The sequence below is a fragment of the Lissotriton vulgaris genome, chromosome 11 (genome assembly GCF_964263255.1).
Source record: "Lissotriton vulgaris chromosome 11, aLisVul1.2, whole genome shotgun sequence".
NCBI lineage: Eukaryota > Metazoa > Chordata > Amphibia > Caudata > Salamandridae > Lissotriton > Lissotriton vulgaris.
In genome coordinates this window covers 146,445,097-146,463,585 of record NC_141699.1, presented here as the reverse complement: position 1 = coordinate 146,463,585, position 18,489 = coordinate 146,445,097, and the positions used below count along the sequence as shown (strand labels likewise).

The 18,489-nt window shown below is 46.7% G+C and overlaps 1 protein-coding gene across 1 annotated transcript in view; it reads right to left on the bottom strand.

Moving 5' to 3' along the window:
- Positions 1-916: 916 nt before the first annotated feature.
- Positions 917-18,489, bottom strand: part of VPS33A (VPS33A core subunit of CORVET and HOPS complexes) — a 164,549-nt gene continuing 146,976 nt past the window's right edge. Inside the window, exons 10-13 of the mRNA XM_086942966.1 lie at positions 16,068-16,205; positions 14,166-14,303; positions 12,787-12,955; positions 917-1,823 (exon numbers count right to left, since the gene is read on the bottom strand). Of these exons, the coding sequence (XP_086799092.1) occupies positions 1,630-1,823; positions 12,787-12,955; positions 14,166-14,303; positions 16,068-16,205 (639 nt within the window). The 3' untranslated portion in view covers positions 917-1,629. The remainder of the gene's footprint in view (positions 1,824-12,786; positions 12,956-14,165; positions 14,304-16,067; positions 16,206-18,489) is intronic.

Below are 18,489 nucleotides of genomic sequence, written 5' to 3'. Positions count from 1 at the left end.
TTGCTAAGAACCAGAGGTTCGAACATCTCCATTACTTTTAGTATGTTTTCTAGAGTTCATGATCAACCTTTTCGGAAAGCATGCTCCTACATAATTTGATTATATTCTAGACAACAAGTGGTGGTCCGAGTAGAGGATTTTTTTTTGCAGTTTTATATAGTTGGTCCAGGTGCACTGGAGCTCTACACGAGAACCAGATTACATTAAACAAAGTATCATTCAATCTTTCATGGCTAGGGGAGATGAAGTGATTTGCCCAGAATCACAGGATGTTGAGCAAACGCTGGGATTCAAAACGGTTTCCCCAGTTTTAAAATCGGCTGATCTGGGCATTAGGCCAACATTTCCCTCCTAATTTTGAATTTACCTTTCTCAAAAGTTGTGCATACGGGTAGTTTTATCATGGACCACACCTCGGTCAACAATAACGTATTGCAATCTAATAGCAACCTACACAGAGAAGGTGGACGAACGCCTGCACGTGATGGAGCTCTGAGGAAAAGTTTAGCAAGTCTCAAAGACACTGGTGCCCAATATCTACTTACCAACCAACCACCAGCTTTAGTGCTAGGTTGATAGGAGGGAGGTTCAACTGTCCTGATCCTTAACGAATCAATCTCTTTGCAGTGAGATTAATCTATTGCAGGCATAGCTGATGGCCACACAACAGACTCAAAATGAAGATAAAAGTCAACAGCAGATGTGCGCAGTTTAGCAGGCCCTGCATCAGAATGTGCTCTAGTTTACAGCCATCACTGTACGTATGTAAAAATGTATGTATTTGAAATCACCAAACCAGGAAACAGCAAGCCAATAGCATGCAAGATGAACTGGTCACCACTTAGCCGCACTTCAAGCATGTATTTGAATACATGTGCACAGCCTCCAAAGATGATAAAAAAAGCAAAACTTAGCAACTTTGTGTTTCAATTTAATTGCAAATGCATTATTTTTTTGAACATGAGATGACGGCTAATGAGCATTATACCTGGTGTGGATATTTACACACCGATGCCAAGTAAATATCTGTGCACATCTATTTTTAGCCTTCCGTTTTAAAGCAGAGTCCTTCATACCTGACACTGGCACAACAGTTGTTGCTACAGATACAACTGCTGGAAACGTAACATCATGAAGGCATGTATCCCGCCTCTCAAGACCAGCGAAGCAGGAAATGCACACCAGGATGTTTCACCATAAGTAACCGAGATTATAACAACATCTACAATCAGGACAGTCACCCATGCTGCCTTAACATTCTTTTTAAGTGTCGCTATGCTATTTGTGCTGCCAAAAGTCTAATATTATCAGCAATGTTCAAGACCGACAGGCAGCTTCCTGCGTACAAAGTGAGACTCGCAGCACCGATTTCCTGAAGTGAGGATCAATCCTCTAACCTTGGATGTTTTCACTGAACTGTCTTAGATCTTCATCACTGCTGTCCAGATGGAAAAAGGTACTTTGAAGCAAAGGCCATCGCTCGAGGTTGTTCTTCCAACTCTGGACCTTATTCCATCCACATCTTCTGGTGAGCTGTGGGTCTATAACCTTTATAAGCCCCAACGACAGAAAGAGAAGACCGTTCCGCAATCTCTTCCTCAGAAACAAGCCTTCTTTGCTCTCCAGAATTTAGAAAGGTGCGGCCTCCAGTTTCTCCATGAGCGATTTTATCCAGCTTGTTCCATTGATCAACTTGGTGGTGGCAATTATGTACTCTGTCCCACTGTCTTCCATCTGGGAGAGGAAACGCAGAGCTGCGATTTCGGCATAAGTCACTCCTCCGAGGAAAAACACCAGGGTGACCCTGTTCTCTCCCTGCTGACCTGCAAAATCAGAGAACATGGCAGAATTACACAAATGTGAACAAAATTTGTTCAGAATGTAGTTCGAGCTAAAAAATATGCAATAGATTCCAGTGTCATTATTCGTATTGCGCGATCACAATCCTCATCGGGGCTATACAGTATTTATAGAACAAACACATTATTAAAAAAAAATAAGAGGGTTACATTTTTATGTTACATCCACTACAACGTGACTGCAAAAGTCCGTGTAGAAGGCGACCACTGTTTTACACTGAGTAAATGTTTTTGCAAATAGCATTTTTGTTTAGTCCACATAAAGCTCAACTTCTGCGGCTAATAAAATCAAAAAAGTGTTAGATACCCTTTTCTATGTAATACATAAATGTACTGAAATTGTAATTCCTATTAACTGTTGCTTAAAACAAGGAAAGGCAAAGCATTGGGGATGCAGCTGCACCATTTTGCAACTTTAAACGAAGAACCAGTCAGACTACTTTGCAACAAAATGGCTGCTCATCTGATCTTTACCGTTTCCTGAAGGACGGATAGTACATAAAAGAGCACATATAGCTGTTCCCAAAAGGACTAAGGACAGAAGCCAGTTCCTGTGGCATATGGGATACACATATGGGTATGTAACACATATGAGGGACACATGCAGCCAGTACATTGGCGGGAAGGGTCACCAAAGTGACCGTTGGTGTTCCTTAGCGACACCCTGATAGCGGGCTGCAGTTGATAACATAACTGGTCTGTTCATTCAACTGTAGACCAGCAAGCCAAAAGCAATAGCTCTGATCTTAGTGGGATTGCAATGCACACCTCATACCACTCTGCAACAGTGCTTGAATTGGAAAAATAGAAGTGCAGGTACTATGTATCAGAGTACCTGCTTGTTTCTGAGAAGTTCTGGTACTCTCCAATTAAAGGTATTATGTCTCTCTTAAGAAGTGAAGGTACTCTCCCTTTCAAATTGAAAAAGTGCTGGTACCCCGTACTGGACAGTACCAGTCCATTTAAAGCACTGCTTTGCAAGCGCAAGCTATGTCATGGGTTACTATTATGTGTAGCTTGACTTGCACCCATTTTTAAAGTGTTAGCACACCTTATCTCCAGGTCACACTTGATGTAATTTTGATACTATTTTAATTTTTTATGTGAAGCTGGACTATACGGCTTGGGAAAGTCCAATTATAAACCTCCCATCTCAGTTTTTAATTAAAGCAATCTCAGGAGCCTCATCTGAAAGAACCTAATGGTCTTAAACAAGCACGTAAGAACACTATTCTATTGTGCACTATTCTCAGTTTCCTAAGAGCATACCTCAAAATCTTTACTAGAGAAGATGTAAGACTTATCAAAAACCTTAGGATGGGGCTTAATTTGTTTCTTTTATTTTGATATCATATCAGCCTCATGCCGATGTTGCTAGCCACTAAGCCGTATTATATTGGATTCACCAAAAAATGAAGTACAACAGTCTGATTGTATCTAAACCCAGTGGCGCACACACACTTAAGTCAACTGGGCTTATTAATTGCTCGAATACATATCCTTAATGACGCCTTCGTAACTTTTGTTTTTTTGTTTTTTTTGTTTTTGCAAGATCTTTATTGCAAACGTGCTCACAAACACAGCAGAATGCCTACAACCCTATACAGGGCCGGCTGCCATCACATCAACAGTAGGTATCTTCAAGCACATATTAAAGGATATCAGGCAGGGACAGTCCCAGAACGTAGAGGGCAGAAAATGTCCACAGTACAATTCAATATCATCCTCCACATGCGTTCCCCGCTCATCACCTGTAGGTCTTATTTTATAGTTTATACAGAACAGCAACAACCCCCACCCCCCAAACCCAAACAATCCCGGTCCCAGGTCACAGTAAAGTTCATCGTATTAATTTTGAATGGTAAATTAATATAGAAGGTACGTAAGGTACTGCCATCAGTTGTACAAGCAGTGCAACCCCTGATACGAAATTCATCATGTGCCATCAGTCGTCGTGCAAGAACAGTGAAAATTACAGATAGGACAGTCCCCCCAGGTGCCACACTCACCAGCAGAAATAGACATCCCATTGGCTACAACAACTCAGCCCAACCATTCAGTCATGCAAACCCTCAGGTACACCGACACCAGGCATTCAATCCCCGCCCTCGCCATCAGAACTGTCGTCCTCCTCCAATGCAAGCATATATGTAGTGTATGGAGCCCAAATGTTCCGCGGACGTGACTTTTCGGGCAGAGTTTCAGCATAGCAGGTTAACTGATCCCTGCAGTAGGCCAGGTCCTTTAACCACAGTTGCACATCGGGCGCCCGCCTGCCGCCCCACACCATAGCCACCCTTCGCTTAGCAAGCTGTAACGCCAGTACAATCAATTTCCGCTCCCCACAAGGCACTCCAGAGGCAAGCCCCAGCAAGCATAGCCGTATATCCATCGCAACCTCCCTGGCCGCCATCTTAGTCAGCGCCTCAGTCACAGCCAACCAGAATCCATACACCCGGGCACACCCCCACGCCAAATGCACAAAATCTGCATCATCCTCTCCACACCGGACACACTTCGCAGTGTCCCGAAGACCATATCTGACCAGCTGTGCTGGCGTGTAATACCACTGATGTAGAAATTTAAAGTGGAGGAGGCGGAAATTGCCATTAGCCACGTAGCCCCCAGTCATGGAGCAGCATTCAGTCCATTCCTCATCCGTTAACGGCTCAGGCAGACTCCTATCCCATCTAGCCCTAGCCAGTAGAGCCCCCCCCCCCCCCCCCCCCCTTCGTCTTCTTGAGCAACACGGTATAGTCTGGAGAGCAGTTTAACTCTGTCTGTCGCGGTGTAGATTAATTGCAAAGCGTTCAGTACTAAGGGTTCCTCCGGACATGTAGGATACAAGGAGTGTATGGCCGCACGGAGTCTAACATAAATAAAGGTAGCCATGACCACATTCGTGGACTGCTCCGTCACAGTGTGCAATGAAAGGAACTTGGCCCCCGGGAAGAGATCCCCCATAGTGTGGAGACCAGCACCCTGAAGGACCTGCAAACCACTGATCTCACTCGACACCGAGATATCTGAATGATACAACAGCGGCATGCTAAGAGCATAGAGCGGTAACCTGCCAGCTCTCCTACCAAGCTCTCGCCAGGCATTCGCTGTGGAACGGACTGTATCTACCTCATCCTTGTCGAACACCGAGTGAGTGTTACCCACCATAGCTCTCAACGGGTACGGCAGAGTAGGGCTGGCCTCAAGTGCCACGTGAGGAGTGTACGGGGGCGCAGACACCCAATAGGCAGCAAAGTGCGCCTGTGCGCATAAGTAATATAGCTTCATATCCGGCACGGCAAAACCACCCAGTGCGTAGGGCTTAGTCAGCACATCCCACGTCACTCGCGGCTTCCTGCCAGCCCAGGTTAAGGTAGTCAGCAAAGAGCGCAGCTGCGCAAAGAAATGTGAGGTCAGTCGAAGTGGTATGTTTACAAAAAGATACAAAAATTTTGGGAGGACAACCATCTTGATTAAAGACACGCGATCAGCCATGGTGAGAGGGAGCTTAATCCACCGAGATACCTGATCCTCCAGTTTGGAGACAGCCACACCATAATTGGCTCTAATGACCTCCTGACTATCCAGATGAATCTGGATCCCTAGGTAGCGCACCGGACCCACAGCCCACTCCAGTGGAAATTCCAGAGGGAACGGAACTGTGACGTCTGTGAGAGGCAGCATAACAGATTTATCCCAGTTTATAGTCAAACCAGAATGCCGGCTGTTAGACCTGGCACCTTGGCGTGAGTCTCCCTTCCACTTTTTTGCTGATGTGCCTCCGATGTTTTGCTGGTTTTCCGATACTCAGGGCACTGCGCCACGGCTGATCCGTGCCGCAGTGCAAGTGCTCCCTACTGTAAAATTGTACATACGATTGGTATCCATGATTGGTCCTTTGGATTTACTGTTAGTCCCTAGTAAAGTGCACGAGAGAGTGCCGGGGCTTGTAGATGCCAATACTGCTGGTGGGCCTGCAGCGCTGGTTGCGCCACCCACCGAAGCAGCCGTAAAGATGTGTCTGGGAACTGCGACCGCAGAACCCACGTGCGGTCCCGTACTGTCACGCTAGCTGGGCAAGTGTCCCCACTTGCCAGCACCGACCCTTCCCTTGACTACATATTAGTCACCCCTATGGTAGGCCTGCGGGCAGGGTGCGTTGTAGGTGCAAGGTAGGACAAGCCCTGAGATGCGTGGCCTGTCCTAGTAGTGACTTACACCCAAGACCGTATTTCACTATTGAAGGCTACCTGCTCCATTAGGCCAGACTGAGCTGCGAGGATTATTACATCCTATAATCCCCGCAGGCTCAAGGAGCATGGTAGCGAGTCATGTTTAGTATGCCTGAACTCAGGATGATGAGATATTTCTTGTAGTCAAGTTTATTTTAGTATCCTGGGTTTGCAAATGCTACTTTTAGAAAGTTAGCATTTGCTTGCTTAACCATTTCAGCCGCCTCTGCTGGTATGTGTATCTGACTGTCTGGGATGTGTGAGTGACAGGGCTGGAGGGATGACAGGTGGTGAATGCGCAGATTACACCTTAGTGGGAGGTAGGAGTGCCTCTTGACTCGAACTGTCACTGTGCTCGGCCACCACAATGCTGGCTCCACCCTCCTGGGGAGCGGCGGATGACTCTGCCGGCACCTGGCCCAGGAAGGGCGAAGCCCCCATCAACAAGGTACTCTGGCCACCCCTGTCCGGACAATGCTGGCTCCACCTCCTGTGGGGCGTCTCATGCGCCTGCCCCTCACACTGAAAGCAGAAGCCGGAGTACACCCGCCGGGGTACTCCAGAACTGAGAGTGGCTATGCAAAGGCCCCCCTGGCCTGCGAGAACAAAAGAATTGGCCTATAAAAGAAGGAGCCCTGCTCCTTGAAAATTAGATCCGGTTTGGGCCACAGAAGGACTCTGCCCGACGAGAAGGACCGTGAGAGACAAGGAGGGGTGCTGACTCTTGCCTGTGTCTGGTGCCTTGCTGCTGAAGGAGAGACAGGAGAAAAGACTACGAGAAGACTTTTGCTTTACTTTGTGCCAAACTCTGCTGAAGAGATCTCCAAGGGCTTGCAACTGAACTTGCCCCCTGACCAGCGTCCCAGGACCAGTGGACGCTACCCCCCTTGGAAGGAAGCGACTGCGGGCGCTGACCATCGCCGCAGTATCGACAGAGGAATCTCCTCTAAGGCATCAACGTCATCCCGACCACCGTGACCGGGGCCCAAAGCAACAGCGAGAGCAAAGTAAGGACCAGCCGCCGCTGGCCCGAACACCGTGACCGCAACTGCACCGGGAGCCCGAGAGCAAAGGGAAGGAGGACCCGTCCGGTCCGAGCTCTCGAGGTGACTGCATAGCGAGCAGTCACTCACCTGCAAAGACGGGCAGTTGCCCTACGAGAATCCGCAAAGTCGGTAGCCTGCCCGACAGCCCAGCTGTGAGCCCACAGCTGCACCGACATTTGGCTGGGTACGTCCTGCACTTGGGGACCGTACTGCCACTTGTCACCGCCGCACAACCGCCGCCTCCAGGGTCGGAGCGGACGACGAAGAGAGGGCTCTGCCGCCACAGAACACCGCTGCCCCGGATGACCAGTGACCTGCCCGGCTGAAGAGCCGCAACGATCAGCGATCCCGGGAAGGCAACGCGACGTGGGACAGATCCCCTGGAAGCCGCCGGCTCCACAAAGAACTTTGGTTAACACCGGCCTACGGGCCTCAAGAGAACTGCATAAGAACTGTGGTAACCCGAATTAAGTAATCTGCAACCGTTTTCATAAAGTACATTGACTGTATTCACAAGCCTGCTTAAAATCTATATAAAGATATCTATTTTTACAGAATACAGTCTGGTCTCGTTGTGTGGTGGGTTGGTTGTAAAGGTGTACTGTTGCAAGTGTTTAACCCTATGTGCCCCAAGGATTAGCCTACGACTGCTTAAGCCACACTACCTAGAGGGTAAGCAGAGGTTGTCTGGAAGGTAACCCTCAGCCCTGACGAGGAAGAGAGAGTCCCTGCTTGTCGCTAGTGTTGCACTGCGCCAACTAGAGCCTCCCCCTTCCTACACCGGCCAAACCGGATGAACTCCCGAAGGATAGGTTCAAGATGGCTTGCAGGCTCGCGCACATAAAGCACCATGTCATCGGCATACATGGACACAGCCAACGAACGAAGGGGGAATTTCAGAGCCGCGTCTGCATACCTTTGTCTCAGAACACAGGCCAGGGGCTCCATCACTATAGCAAACAATAAAGGTGAGAGAGGGCAACCCTGCCGAGTGCCCCTCCGCACCGGGAACGAGTTCGAGACATGGCCGTTGACCCGCACACGGGCCACCGGGTCAGTGTAAAGAAGAGTCACCAATGATGTAAAAAAGAAGGGCACCCCCATGCGATGTAAAACAGCTATCATATACTTCCATGCCACAGAGTCGAATGCCTTCGCGGCATCAAGCATAACAGCCACTGCAGCCAGTTCCGGTTTGAGTAAATGTAATACAGCAAAAAGAGCCCTGAGATTGTGGGTGGTAGACCGAAGCGGTATGAACCCCGACTGATCAGGCAGCACCATTACCGGAAGTAGCAGCCGCAGACGAGTTGCAAGCACCTTAGCTATAATCTTAACGTCAGTGTTCATTAGTGAGAGGGGACGATAAGACTCACAGTGGTCTGGAGGCTTCCCGGGCTTCGGCAATGCAACCAGCAGTGCCTCCCTCGTCGTGGTCGGGAACTGGCCCCGTTCCACAGACTCCTCCAGCACCATCGCCAAGTGTGGAAGCAAAAGATCAATATACTCCTTATAGAATTCGGCAGGCAAGCCGTCCGTGCCAGCAGCTTTCCCATTAGGAAGAGCAGCAATCGCCTCCCGAAACTCCTCCTCGGTGATGTGGTGCATTAGGAATTCTTGCTGACCTCTCGAAAGCCAAACCAAAGCTATATCATCAAAGTACTGAGCTATTTCTTCCTCCGTCGCTGTCTCCCGATACTCATACATACCCTCGTAATATCTTGCAAAACAACTCAGGATGCCGGGCGTGTCAGTCACGACCTCCCCTCCATCCACAATCTCCTGCACCGCACAATGCTTGGCCCATGGTTCCCTTATGCGATCCGCCAGCCCTTTCCCCGGTCTGCCCCCCTCTCCATAATAGCGCACCCTGGTGTGCTTGGACAAGAACTTCACCTCCTGATCGGCCAGCTCGTTGTATTCAGAAACCTTCAATCGAATGTCGGCTAGTAGAGCTTCCCCAGGGCAGTCCTCCAACTGCCGCTCCAACATCAGCAACTCCCTTTCCAACCTAGACATGGAGTCTCTCAATGATGTCAGGACTCCGGATTGAAGGTCGATACACGCCCCACGAATAGTCACCTTAAAGGCCTCCCACACTGTGCACATACTATCAACCGTGCCGACATTTTTCTCAAAGAACTCTGCAATTATAGTTCTGAGTCGCTCGCGGAGCACCACATCTGTCAAGGTACCCGGAGATAAGCGCCAAGTGAACGGAGCAGGCGTACACGACGGCACCTGCAGCAGCAATCGAACCGCGCATGGTCAGAGAGCGTGCGCGGCAAATGGTCAACCTCCAACACCCATCCACTCACATCCCGAGTCACCAACCAGTAATCCAATCGCGACCAGGTGTCGTGAGCTGAAGTATAACAAGTACCCTCTCTCCTTCCCGGGTGCTTCAAACGCCATACATCAACCAATCCCAGTCCTTGCATACCCTCATGAACCTCAGCAGCCGCTTTCTTTCGTACCCAGGGCTTGTCCTGTTTCCTGTCCATTTCCCCATCCAAGATCACATTAAAATCCCCACCGCAAATTACAGCCGACTGTGGCAACATGTATACCTTATTCCAAAGTGCAACATAGAAATCAGGGTCATCTACATCAGGTCCATACACATTAATGAGCGTGACAGGGGAACCGCATAAAGTACCATGCACAATAATATAGCGCCCTTCCTTGTCAATGTCTTCATGTATCGTAACAAATGGCACAGACTTTTTAATCAATATCATAACACCACATGCATATGAGGAGTAGTTCGACGCCAGTCTAACCCCCGCCCATCTCCGACCCACAGTTTCCGCAGCTTTGCCCCATAGATGTATCTCCTGTAAGAAAGCGATATGCGTACCATGCCTGTTTAGAAACGCCAACATTTGTCTAGTCTTTTGAGGGCGGTTCAACCCCCTCACATTCCAAGTAGCACATGCAATTTTACCCCCCCGGCCATCCACCCTGAGGCGACAGGTATCCCTAAACCAGCAGGGCCACCCCCCATGTCTAGAAGGAGCACAATGCATAGAGCCCAGCAACCTCCAAAGCCCAGTAAGGAGAGACACCGTCATCAGGTAACACAAGGCCCAGGCACTGCCCAACCCCGGTCCATCCCCTACATATCTCCCAACATACTCAATGCAATACTGTGACCATACCCAGGATCGAAACATACCCCCCAACCCCCCACCACCCACTTCAGCGTCCCCAACCTGCCAAAGCCGACCCCAGCCCCCCTCCCCCAACAACCCCAACTGTATGTTCATAAATGTGTGGGGATCCCCCATATGTGGGGACGCAGTGGCGCACAGCTCCCGCCAGAAACCTGACGAGAGAGCGGACCGCGTAAGCGATAATGAATTCCCGCACCCCCCCCCCCCCCAACACTCAGAGCATTAAGGATCCCTGCAAAGCATGTCCGCCTAGCAAGTGCAACAGAGCAATCGGCTCTCCCTCCAGGATCTCATCGAGTAGAAAATAAGCCCAATAAGGAAATATCAAAGGTCATATGAGTAATAACACACTAGTCATACACCACCCTATGCATAGTCACAGTGGGGCAAAATCCAAAAGTCGAGTTAAACACAGTATTCACATGCCAATCCTCCTCAGCCCCATAAATGAGCCACAATGCAATATTAGTAGGAGTACCGTAGACAACCAGCAGTAGCAGAGGCTCGCCGAATAAAACAGGGTGAAGAGCACAGCAAGCCAGAGATGGACACTGTACCAAGTCGTATCGCATCCAGTAGGGCTAACTCTGCCAGTTGAAAAACGTCTATTCTACATCCTCCATGAGGTCTCCTTCCCCTTCCTGCTGTCCATTAGAGTCCCTTTTACGTTTTTTCTGTTTCTTTGCGTAGTCCATGGCAGCTTTAGGGGTAGCAAAGATTTTGTTGTCCGATGGATGTCCAATTCGAAGATGCGCCGGATACAACATGGCGTATGGAATGTTCTCGTCTCGCAGCAGTTGCTTCACTGGAGCGAACTGCTTGCGCGCTGTTTGCACCGCCACAGTAAAGACGGGGAAGAACTCCAGCTTATTTCCTTGGTACTCAATGTTGCCCTTTTCCCTGGCCAGCCGAAGTATAACATCTCGGTCCCTGTAATTAAGAATACGAGCGATAACAGGGCGCGGGTTGGCTCCAGGCACAGGCCGCTTCGTCAGGGAACGGTGCGCCCGCTCCACGATGAAGACCTTCGATAATTTATCCGAGCCAAAAATGTCCACTAACATTCTCTCCATAAAGTCTTCCATCCGACCCACATTGGTGGACTCCGGAAGGCCCGTGACGCGAATGTTGTTTCGTCTGGACCTTCCTTCCAACTCCTAGTTCTTCGCCTGGATCACAGCCAGCACCCTCTCCATGTTGAACACCCTAGTGGTCACCGTGGCCAGTCCATCCTCTGTAGCGGACACTCTCTGCTCCACCTCGCCCATACTCTCGTTCTGCCGATCGAACTGCGTCGCCATATGGTCGAGCCTGTGATTGACCGCCTCCATGGTGCATTCAATGGATTGCAGCGTTTTTTGCATCGCCACCAACGTGGACTCTAGATTCGGGGCGCCGCCAACCGCCCCCGAAGTTTCAGTGTCCGGCGGTGCTTGTGAGGAGGACGTCGCCGTTTTCTTCGCCTCAAAGTTGATCTTGGGCTGATTACGCTCCGGCCTACCCATGGCGCCTCCACAACGCTCAACCGGCCCAGGGGCAGCAACCCACGTGGTTGCGGGCCTAGTCTATCCTCACCTCGGCAGTCGCAGTTCAGGGCTTAACAGTGTACCCAAAGCGGTAGGCCAAAAGCCGCAGGAGCTTCAGTAATCCTCTCGATTACACAGATTCGTAGCGCAGAGGCTTTTCCAAGCACACCGGATAGGAGCACACCTACAACTATCAGCCGCTGTGACCCAACGCCGTTGCGTACCCCAGCCAGGTGAAGCTCGCTCGGCGAGGTCTAGCGCGGCCTAGCGCCGCCTCTGCAGCCCCGGTCTCGCGTAGGCCAGCGCCTCACTCACCTCCACCAGCGGGGCAGGATTCAAATTCGCTCGGGCTCCAGGCACCAGGTCGCCGTCCCCTGAGCTCCGTCCACGCCCGCAGCACAGATCACAGGACACCAGCCGGAGTGGCCGTGCAGGCGGATCGGATCCCAAACTCCAAGCCGGTGGGCGGACCACGCCACCAGCACACGCGCCTCCGGTCGTCCGGCAGCCAGCCAACGGCAAGTCCGAGAACTCGGGCCAAATGACCCTCTCGGCCAGGGGAGAGCACCTCACTCGAGTCCCAGGCACTTCAGGTGAGTGTTGTCATCGAGTCGGGGGGAAAAAAGCAGCAGAATATACAGGATTTTACAGCAAATTATGGACGGTCCCGGCAGAGCCTCACATACGTGCGGCCATCTTGCTCGGCGCCCTCTAGCGCCTCCGACTCCTTCGTAACTTATATGAAATTTACCAAACACCAAATCTATTTCAAAAAGCACTCTAGGTACTAGTCACTGAAATACACAAGATATCTCTATATGAAAATGTATTGGCAGGTCTTTGGTATTGCTACTGGCAGCTCACGCAGCAGAAGTGTTATTTGGAACTCAAGTTCTGGTGCTCATGCAGAGGGTACCACAGAAAATAGTGAATTACAATACACCCACGTTTCTTCTGAAGTCCTGCTGGTAACTGCTGTCGCTCTTCAAAGTGAGGACCTGGCAGCATCTTCAGCACTTCTTCAATGCTACGCCATCCTGGCCGAGTGAGCAACTGGGCAAGACGAACACTCAGCGGCGCATATCCACTGTACACATAGGAGATATCATTTGGATTCTGCAGAGGAAGAAATACTGAGACAAATTATTTGGTCATCACCAAAACAAAAAGCAAAGCTTAAATAGCATTTTGAAAATCATAGTGAAGTCATCCAATGGCAGACACACTGAACCTTGATTAAAGAGAGAAGAAAACGAAATAAAGAGAAAGAAAGCTGGTATGCTGCGGACTAGCAACAGACAGATAAATGCCACTCCAAATAGAATTTACAACAGCATTAGTATGAAACAGACACTGATAAAGTTGTAATGCGCCCCATGCGCACAACTTGTAGAAATTGTTGCATCACATAAGGCAACACTAACGTAAAAACTAAAATACTCGCATTGAAGGGAACCAACTGGTGTGCGGATGAACTATTTTTTAAAAAGCAAAATGCAGTCATTCAAAGTAAAGTTAACCAGTGGCTTAATAAGCATGACCTTTGCCCAATGCTGTATACTATAGACGATGGGAGAAAACTGTGTATGATGCAACAGATCAATAGATGAAAAGAGGTGGCTGCAAGCCACTTTAAGAATATTATATATATATATTTTAGTAAAATCAAAAGGTCTTGGCTAAGGCCAGACCTAAAAAAAGAAAAAAAAAGAAAATGTGTGAAAAATCCGTGTAAAATGTATACATATGTAACTTCATCTCATTAATGTTCATATATAGAGTAATACTCCATACATTAATTACAAAGCACATGTAAAAGGAGTTCCTTTTTTATGGAAAAACACAGTACAAAACAATGAACACAGATAAACACTGTACAATACATATGAAAATGCTGCATATAGTATTACAAAAACAAAAAGAGGTGACTTGTGAAGACAGAAGGCATGACAGGGAACAGTTTGCAAATACCAATGTTACAAATTGTGGTGGCACTGAACTTCCCGAAACAGATCCTAGGAGACCTTCTAATCATACCACTTGCCTCTGTAACACCCAGGCTCTTTTCTTTAGGTAATTACGGATTGCTCCAGCACATAGTACCACTATAGCAGAGGCAGAATGAGGAAAAAGAAAGTGATTTTTGCTGCCTCACACTGTAAACATGTGTTATGTAACCAAGTTTAATAATGTAATATACATCCTGATCTAACATCCAAAGGAAAGTAATCTTGAGCTACAGTGAAAGAAATAAGCGCCACCGTGATTGATCATCATGTCTCATTTGCCATGGTTACTTTAGATCGAGCTAAAACGACAGACCCACCTGCTCACTGACTTCATCCGTCCACAAGCGCATCGTCTTCCGGATTGTGGGGTAATTGTTTCGACTGCTGAGCTGTGGTTTTAAAAGGCCGGCTTTTTCTAGATTGTATAACGTTAGTATATGTTCATAACCGTAATTCTGTATGGGATACAAGCACATAAAACCAAGTTATTTCCTATATTGAGCAAACAATAAAGATGCAACACACATTTGAGTTGATTCACTAAAGAACCATAGAAGAATGGCATGCAGATCCACAAATGGGAACATTGCACACTGTGCAAATGTGCAGAAATGTGCCAAGGCGCAAAGCTTAATATTTGGGTGGAATGTGGGCATGGCAATGCGCATTTATGCAGCATACTGATGCAAAAGGGAATGCAGCACATTTGTGTGCGCCCTCCTCTTCTTAGCACTTTCAGTTTCAGATACTCTTAAAAGGATGGGTGCAGCCCACTGAGGTAAGTAATGATCTGTGTTTGCCACTCTATGATGCTATGCTAACGCAGAAACAGATTCTTTTTTCTCTTACAAGTTTAATTTTAACAATTTAAAAAGTCATGTGAAATAAGCAGATAGGCTCCTTAAAATAAATGGTGCCATTTTTGCTGTCTCTGGTACCTGGTAACAAGGCCTACTAGCTCCAGCAACAGGTCTTGAGTCTCTTCCATTTGGTTAGTCTCTGTGACTGCAGGAACCAAGTGTGCACCCTTCATATGCATTACAGGGATAGGGTGACTTGCACAATGGGCAGAGTTTTTATAGGATGCTCAAGTACACTTGTGCATGTTTTACAAATCATATCACTCACTGCAAGGCACAATGTTGTAATATGTAAATCAATCATACTAACACTGATTTACTATTTTATGAATAATTTTTTTTTTATATATAACCGGAAATATTTAATTAAAAAATTAAATAAACAACTACGAAATGACAGTCAATGCTCTGCCACTTTGTGAAAATATTTAGATGTGAAAATTCTATCAAACATGAAGGAACTCAATACACTTTTCCAAAACTAGGAAGTCAAATGCATTTTACAGTGCCCTCACTTTCCATTGTTCTGTCCTATGACTTTTCCAAAGCTCATACCACACTGATGTTTGCAGTCTAGTTACAGACAACTCCAGTTGTCTGTCAGAGACGGCTTTGTGTAGTATACTCGACACTGCCAATCCTTCCTAAAGATTGGGTGTCTTTGTGGCAATCTGTTTTGCCTTGCCCTTACCTGTTGCGTCCTTCTCGGAATTACACTGCATCTCAGAAAGCAGAGCCACGTTTAAATGCCACCAGTTTGCGGCATTTCAGTGCCACCCAGTCACTGTTTAATTTGTGTCGGTGTTTGCAGGTGCTTAGGACTAGTACTTAATTACAAATGATAAGCGCATGCAATTAATCTTCCCCATAGATCTTTTTTGGGGAAGATTAATTGCATGCACTTATCATTTGTATCTTCAGAGTTCCACAAGCCACACACACATTTACTGATATTCAAAAAGAGATGCATTTTCTATTTAAAAAGTATGCAATCATCAACAAATGCAAGTTTAATCTTCTCTTTAGAAAGAGATTAGTTGAAATGTCAAGAAATCGTGCAATTTTGAATTTTTCCAATATGACTTCGGGTGAAATACTCCCATCTGTGTGGGAAAATCAGCCTGCAAAAACTACGTTTTCAGGATTTGTATTCGCAGCAAAATATTTCAGTGAATAACAGCAACAAAGGCAAACTTCAGTTTGTTTTCCTACAAAACCCATTCTCCTTGACTTTTGGTAATCCATTAAAAATAAATCTGAAATTTCATTAAGGTCAAGAGGTCCCCCAAAGAATTCAAGACATTCGCCTAAGTGAAGTCTTGCAGCTCTCCCCTCCCTTAGTTCAGAGGATTCTCTCACCTGAATGATGGCTCTCTTGTAGGTATCCAGCACCTTCGGCTTGAGTCCACTGTTGCACACAGACTGTAGACACACCAGCCTCAATATCTTTATCAAAGGATGCTTCTGTGCGATGCAATCCTCAATGTATGTGTTGACCTAAGAAAACCCCCAACAAATTAAAAATCATCAAACTTGTTTACTTAATTTCACATATGTACACCCCAGAAGGGTTCTCAAGCCCATTTACAAAACTACCCAATCAGGTATTCAAATGTATATATGTTATACATTTTCCATTTCAATTTGCTTCAGTGATGAATTACACGCCTGGCCAGCTGTTCTTCAACAGCGCAGGGCCTTGGGATAAAGCTCTTGATAGCCAACTCTGAAATTCTGATGGTACAGGTCATGCATTTGTAGAGAGCACAGGATGGAAGCCCTTCAGAACCATTGAGTATTGCAGAGTTGGAATTGGAATGCACAGTAAAATCCACCACGCTGTAACAGTCCATAGGCAGAAAGAAAGGTATACTCAAGTCCCCGTAGTCTAGAAGGCAATGCATACCCTATAGCGAAATGAAGTGACAACTGCAACTTTGCGCTCCGTCGCCTCTTCTCTCTTAATCAGCGCATTCCTTTAGCACGGAGGGCCTCTGATGAGTGAGTCTTGGTATCATTTGGACAGTGCCGCAAACAATGGTAATTATTGGGAAAGAGACATGGTTCAGTAGCTACACTGCAGACAGTCGAAGTAGGAAATTGAAGTTCGACTCTAGCTTTCCTCATTTGATCAACAATTGGTGATACCAAGAAAACTACTCAATTCCCTGCGCTCTGTGATAATATCAACCCAAACAATATCTACAATTAGGTTTTGTTGCCATTGTATACAACTTGTCTCCCATCACAGCCATTTTTTTTCGATGTAATCGATTAATTTACTATGATTATTTTGTAGAAGTAGTAATTTTATCTCATGATAAGGTCAATGAGGCATCTAGATTGGACTACAGGTAAAATAAATAATAAAACTGCTGGAACATGGTTCCGACACCTCGCAAGCGCCTTGCTGTCAATCCAAAACAACATTTTTCCCATCTGCTCCCTGTTCCGTAGCCTCTAAATCCCAATGCAGCTTAAGATAGAATTTGCTACAAGCAGCTGAGAGGTAAAATACCTGTATGGCATAGGAACTGAACCCCTCTTACGCCTCTCTAAAGTCCACAAAACACAGGCTCATGCCAGCGAAAGTCAACAGCAAACTGGTGGGTGTTGTGAGGAAGCCTGCATGAGAACTTCACAAACTCTGGATGGGCAGAAAAAACAAAATGGAGGACTTGTGCTTTCAAGGAGTGGAACCGAGCTCAATGGATTTGCCACTCACTGAAGAGATAACTGAAGCCTGTCACAGGTTCGAAATCAACCAGGGTTTCAACCCCTTTTAGCCTTCTGAATTTGAAAATAAGCGCTACTCACTTCGGTAATGCTACCATCTGTTTATAGTGATGCAAAATGGCAAAACTGTGGCAGCAAGCACTACGTAACTTACAATTGTGCATGACTAACGCATTTCATCACTATGAAGATGTATCAAGGCAATAGATTCTTGCCTTTAAAATGGCAAGAAACATCAAACGTACATGCTTTTACTCATTAAATTGATTTGTGGGCGTTTCATTCATTATAATGCACAGCCTTTGAATATGGTACATATAAACACAATGGTACATAGAATGCTGTAGTGGGATTGCCTTTTTAAAGGTCTGAGACAGTGGGAAGAGTGGGTTAGATATGCAGTGTCCTTGCAGAAGCATTGCCATATCATTAGTCATGCATGTAATAAAATATTACAGGCGACTGTGATTGTTTTAATATTACAAGTATGTTATATCAGAGTTTGATACTTATAAAAACATTGAACAAAACATTTATAGAGATATGACTCTATGGCTTATATTACATACATACACGGGTACAATACCAAGGAGCTTAATATTTCACTTTAGTTGGTAACTCAATACACACCTAGAAGAAAATGACATCACTAGTCTACTGTAATCATTTATTACAGCTTAGTAGTGATAGCAAAGTGACACATATACAGGCAGCTGACGGTTTTAAAAGCAGCTCTGAGAGACTGATACAAACTGCCATTAAAACAGTTAACAAGACAATTAACTTTTCAAATGTATTTTTCTTAACATTATGATGGAGCATTTATTGTTGTACGCTTTTTAGGGCACTGTTTGAATTCAGAATACGGATGTAACTGCATGCCACAAACCACTTGCGTAATTTGGAGGAGAGTGTTGCCGGTGGCAGAGGCGAGCTCTACCCACTTAGCGCTAATTAATTTCTGTTAGATACACTGCTCGCGCTGTTATCATAGCGTTCCTTGTTTTACTGTAGCGATTGAGGCTATTTTTAAAACGTTCAGTGT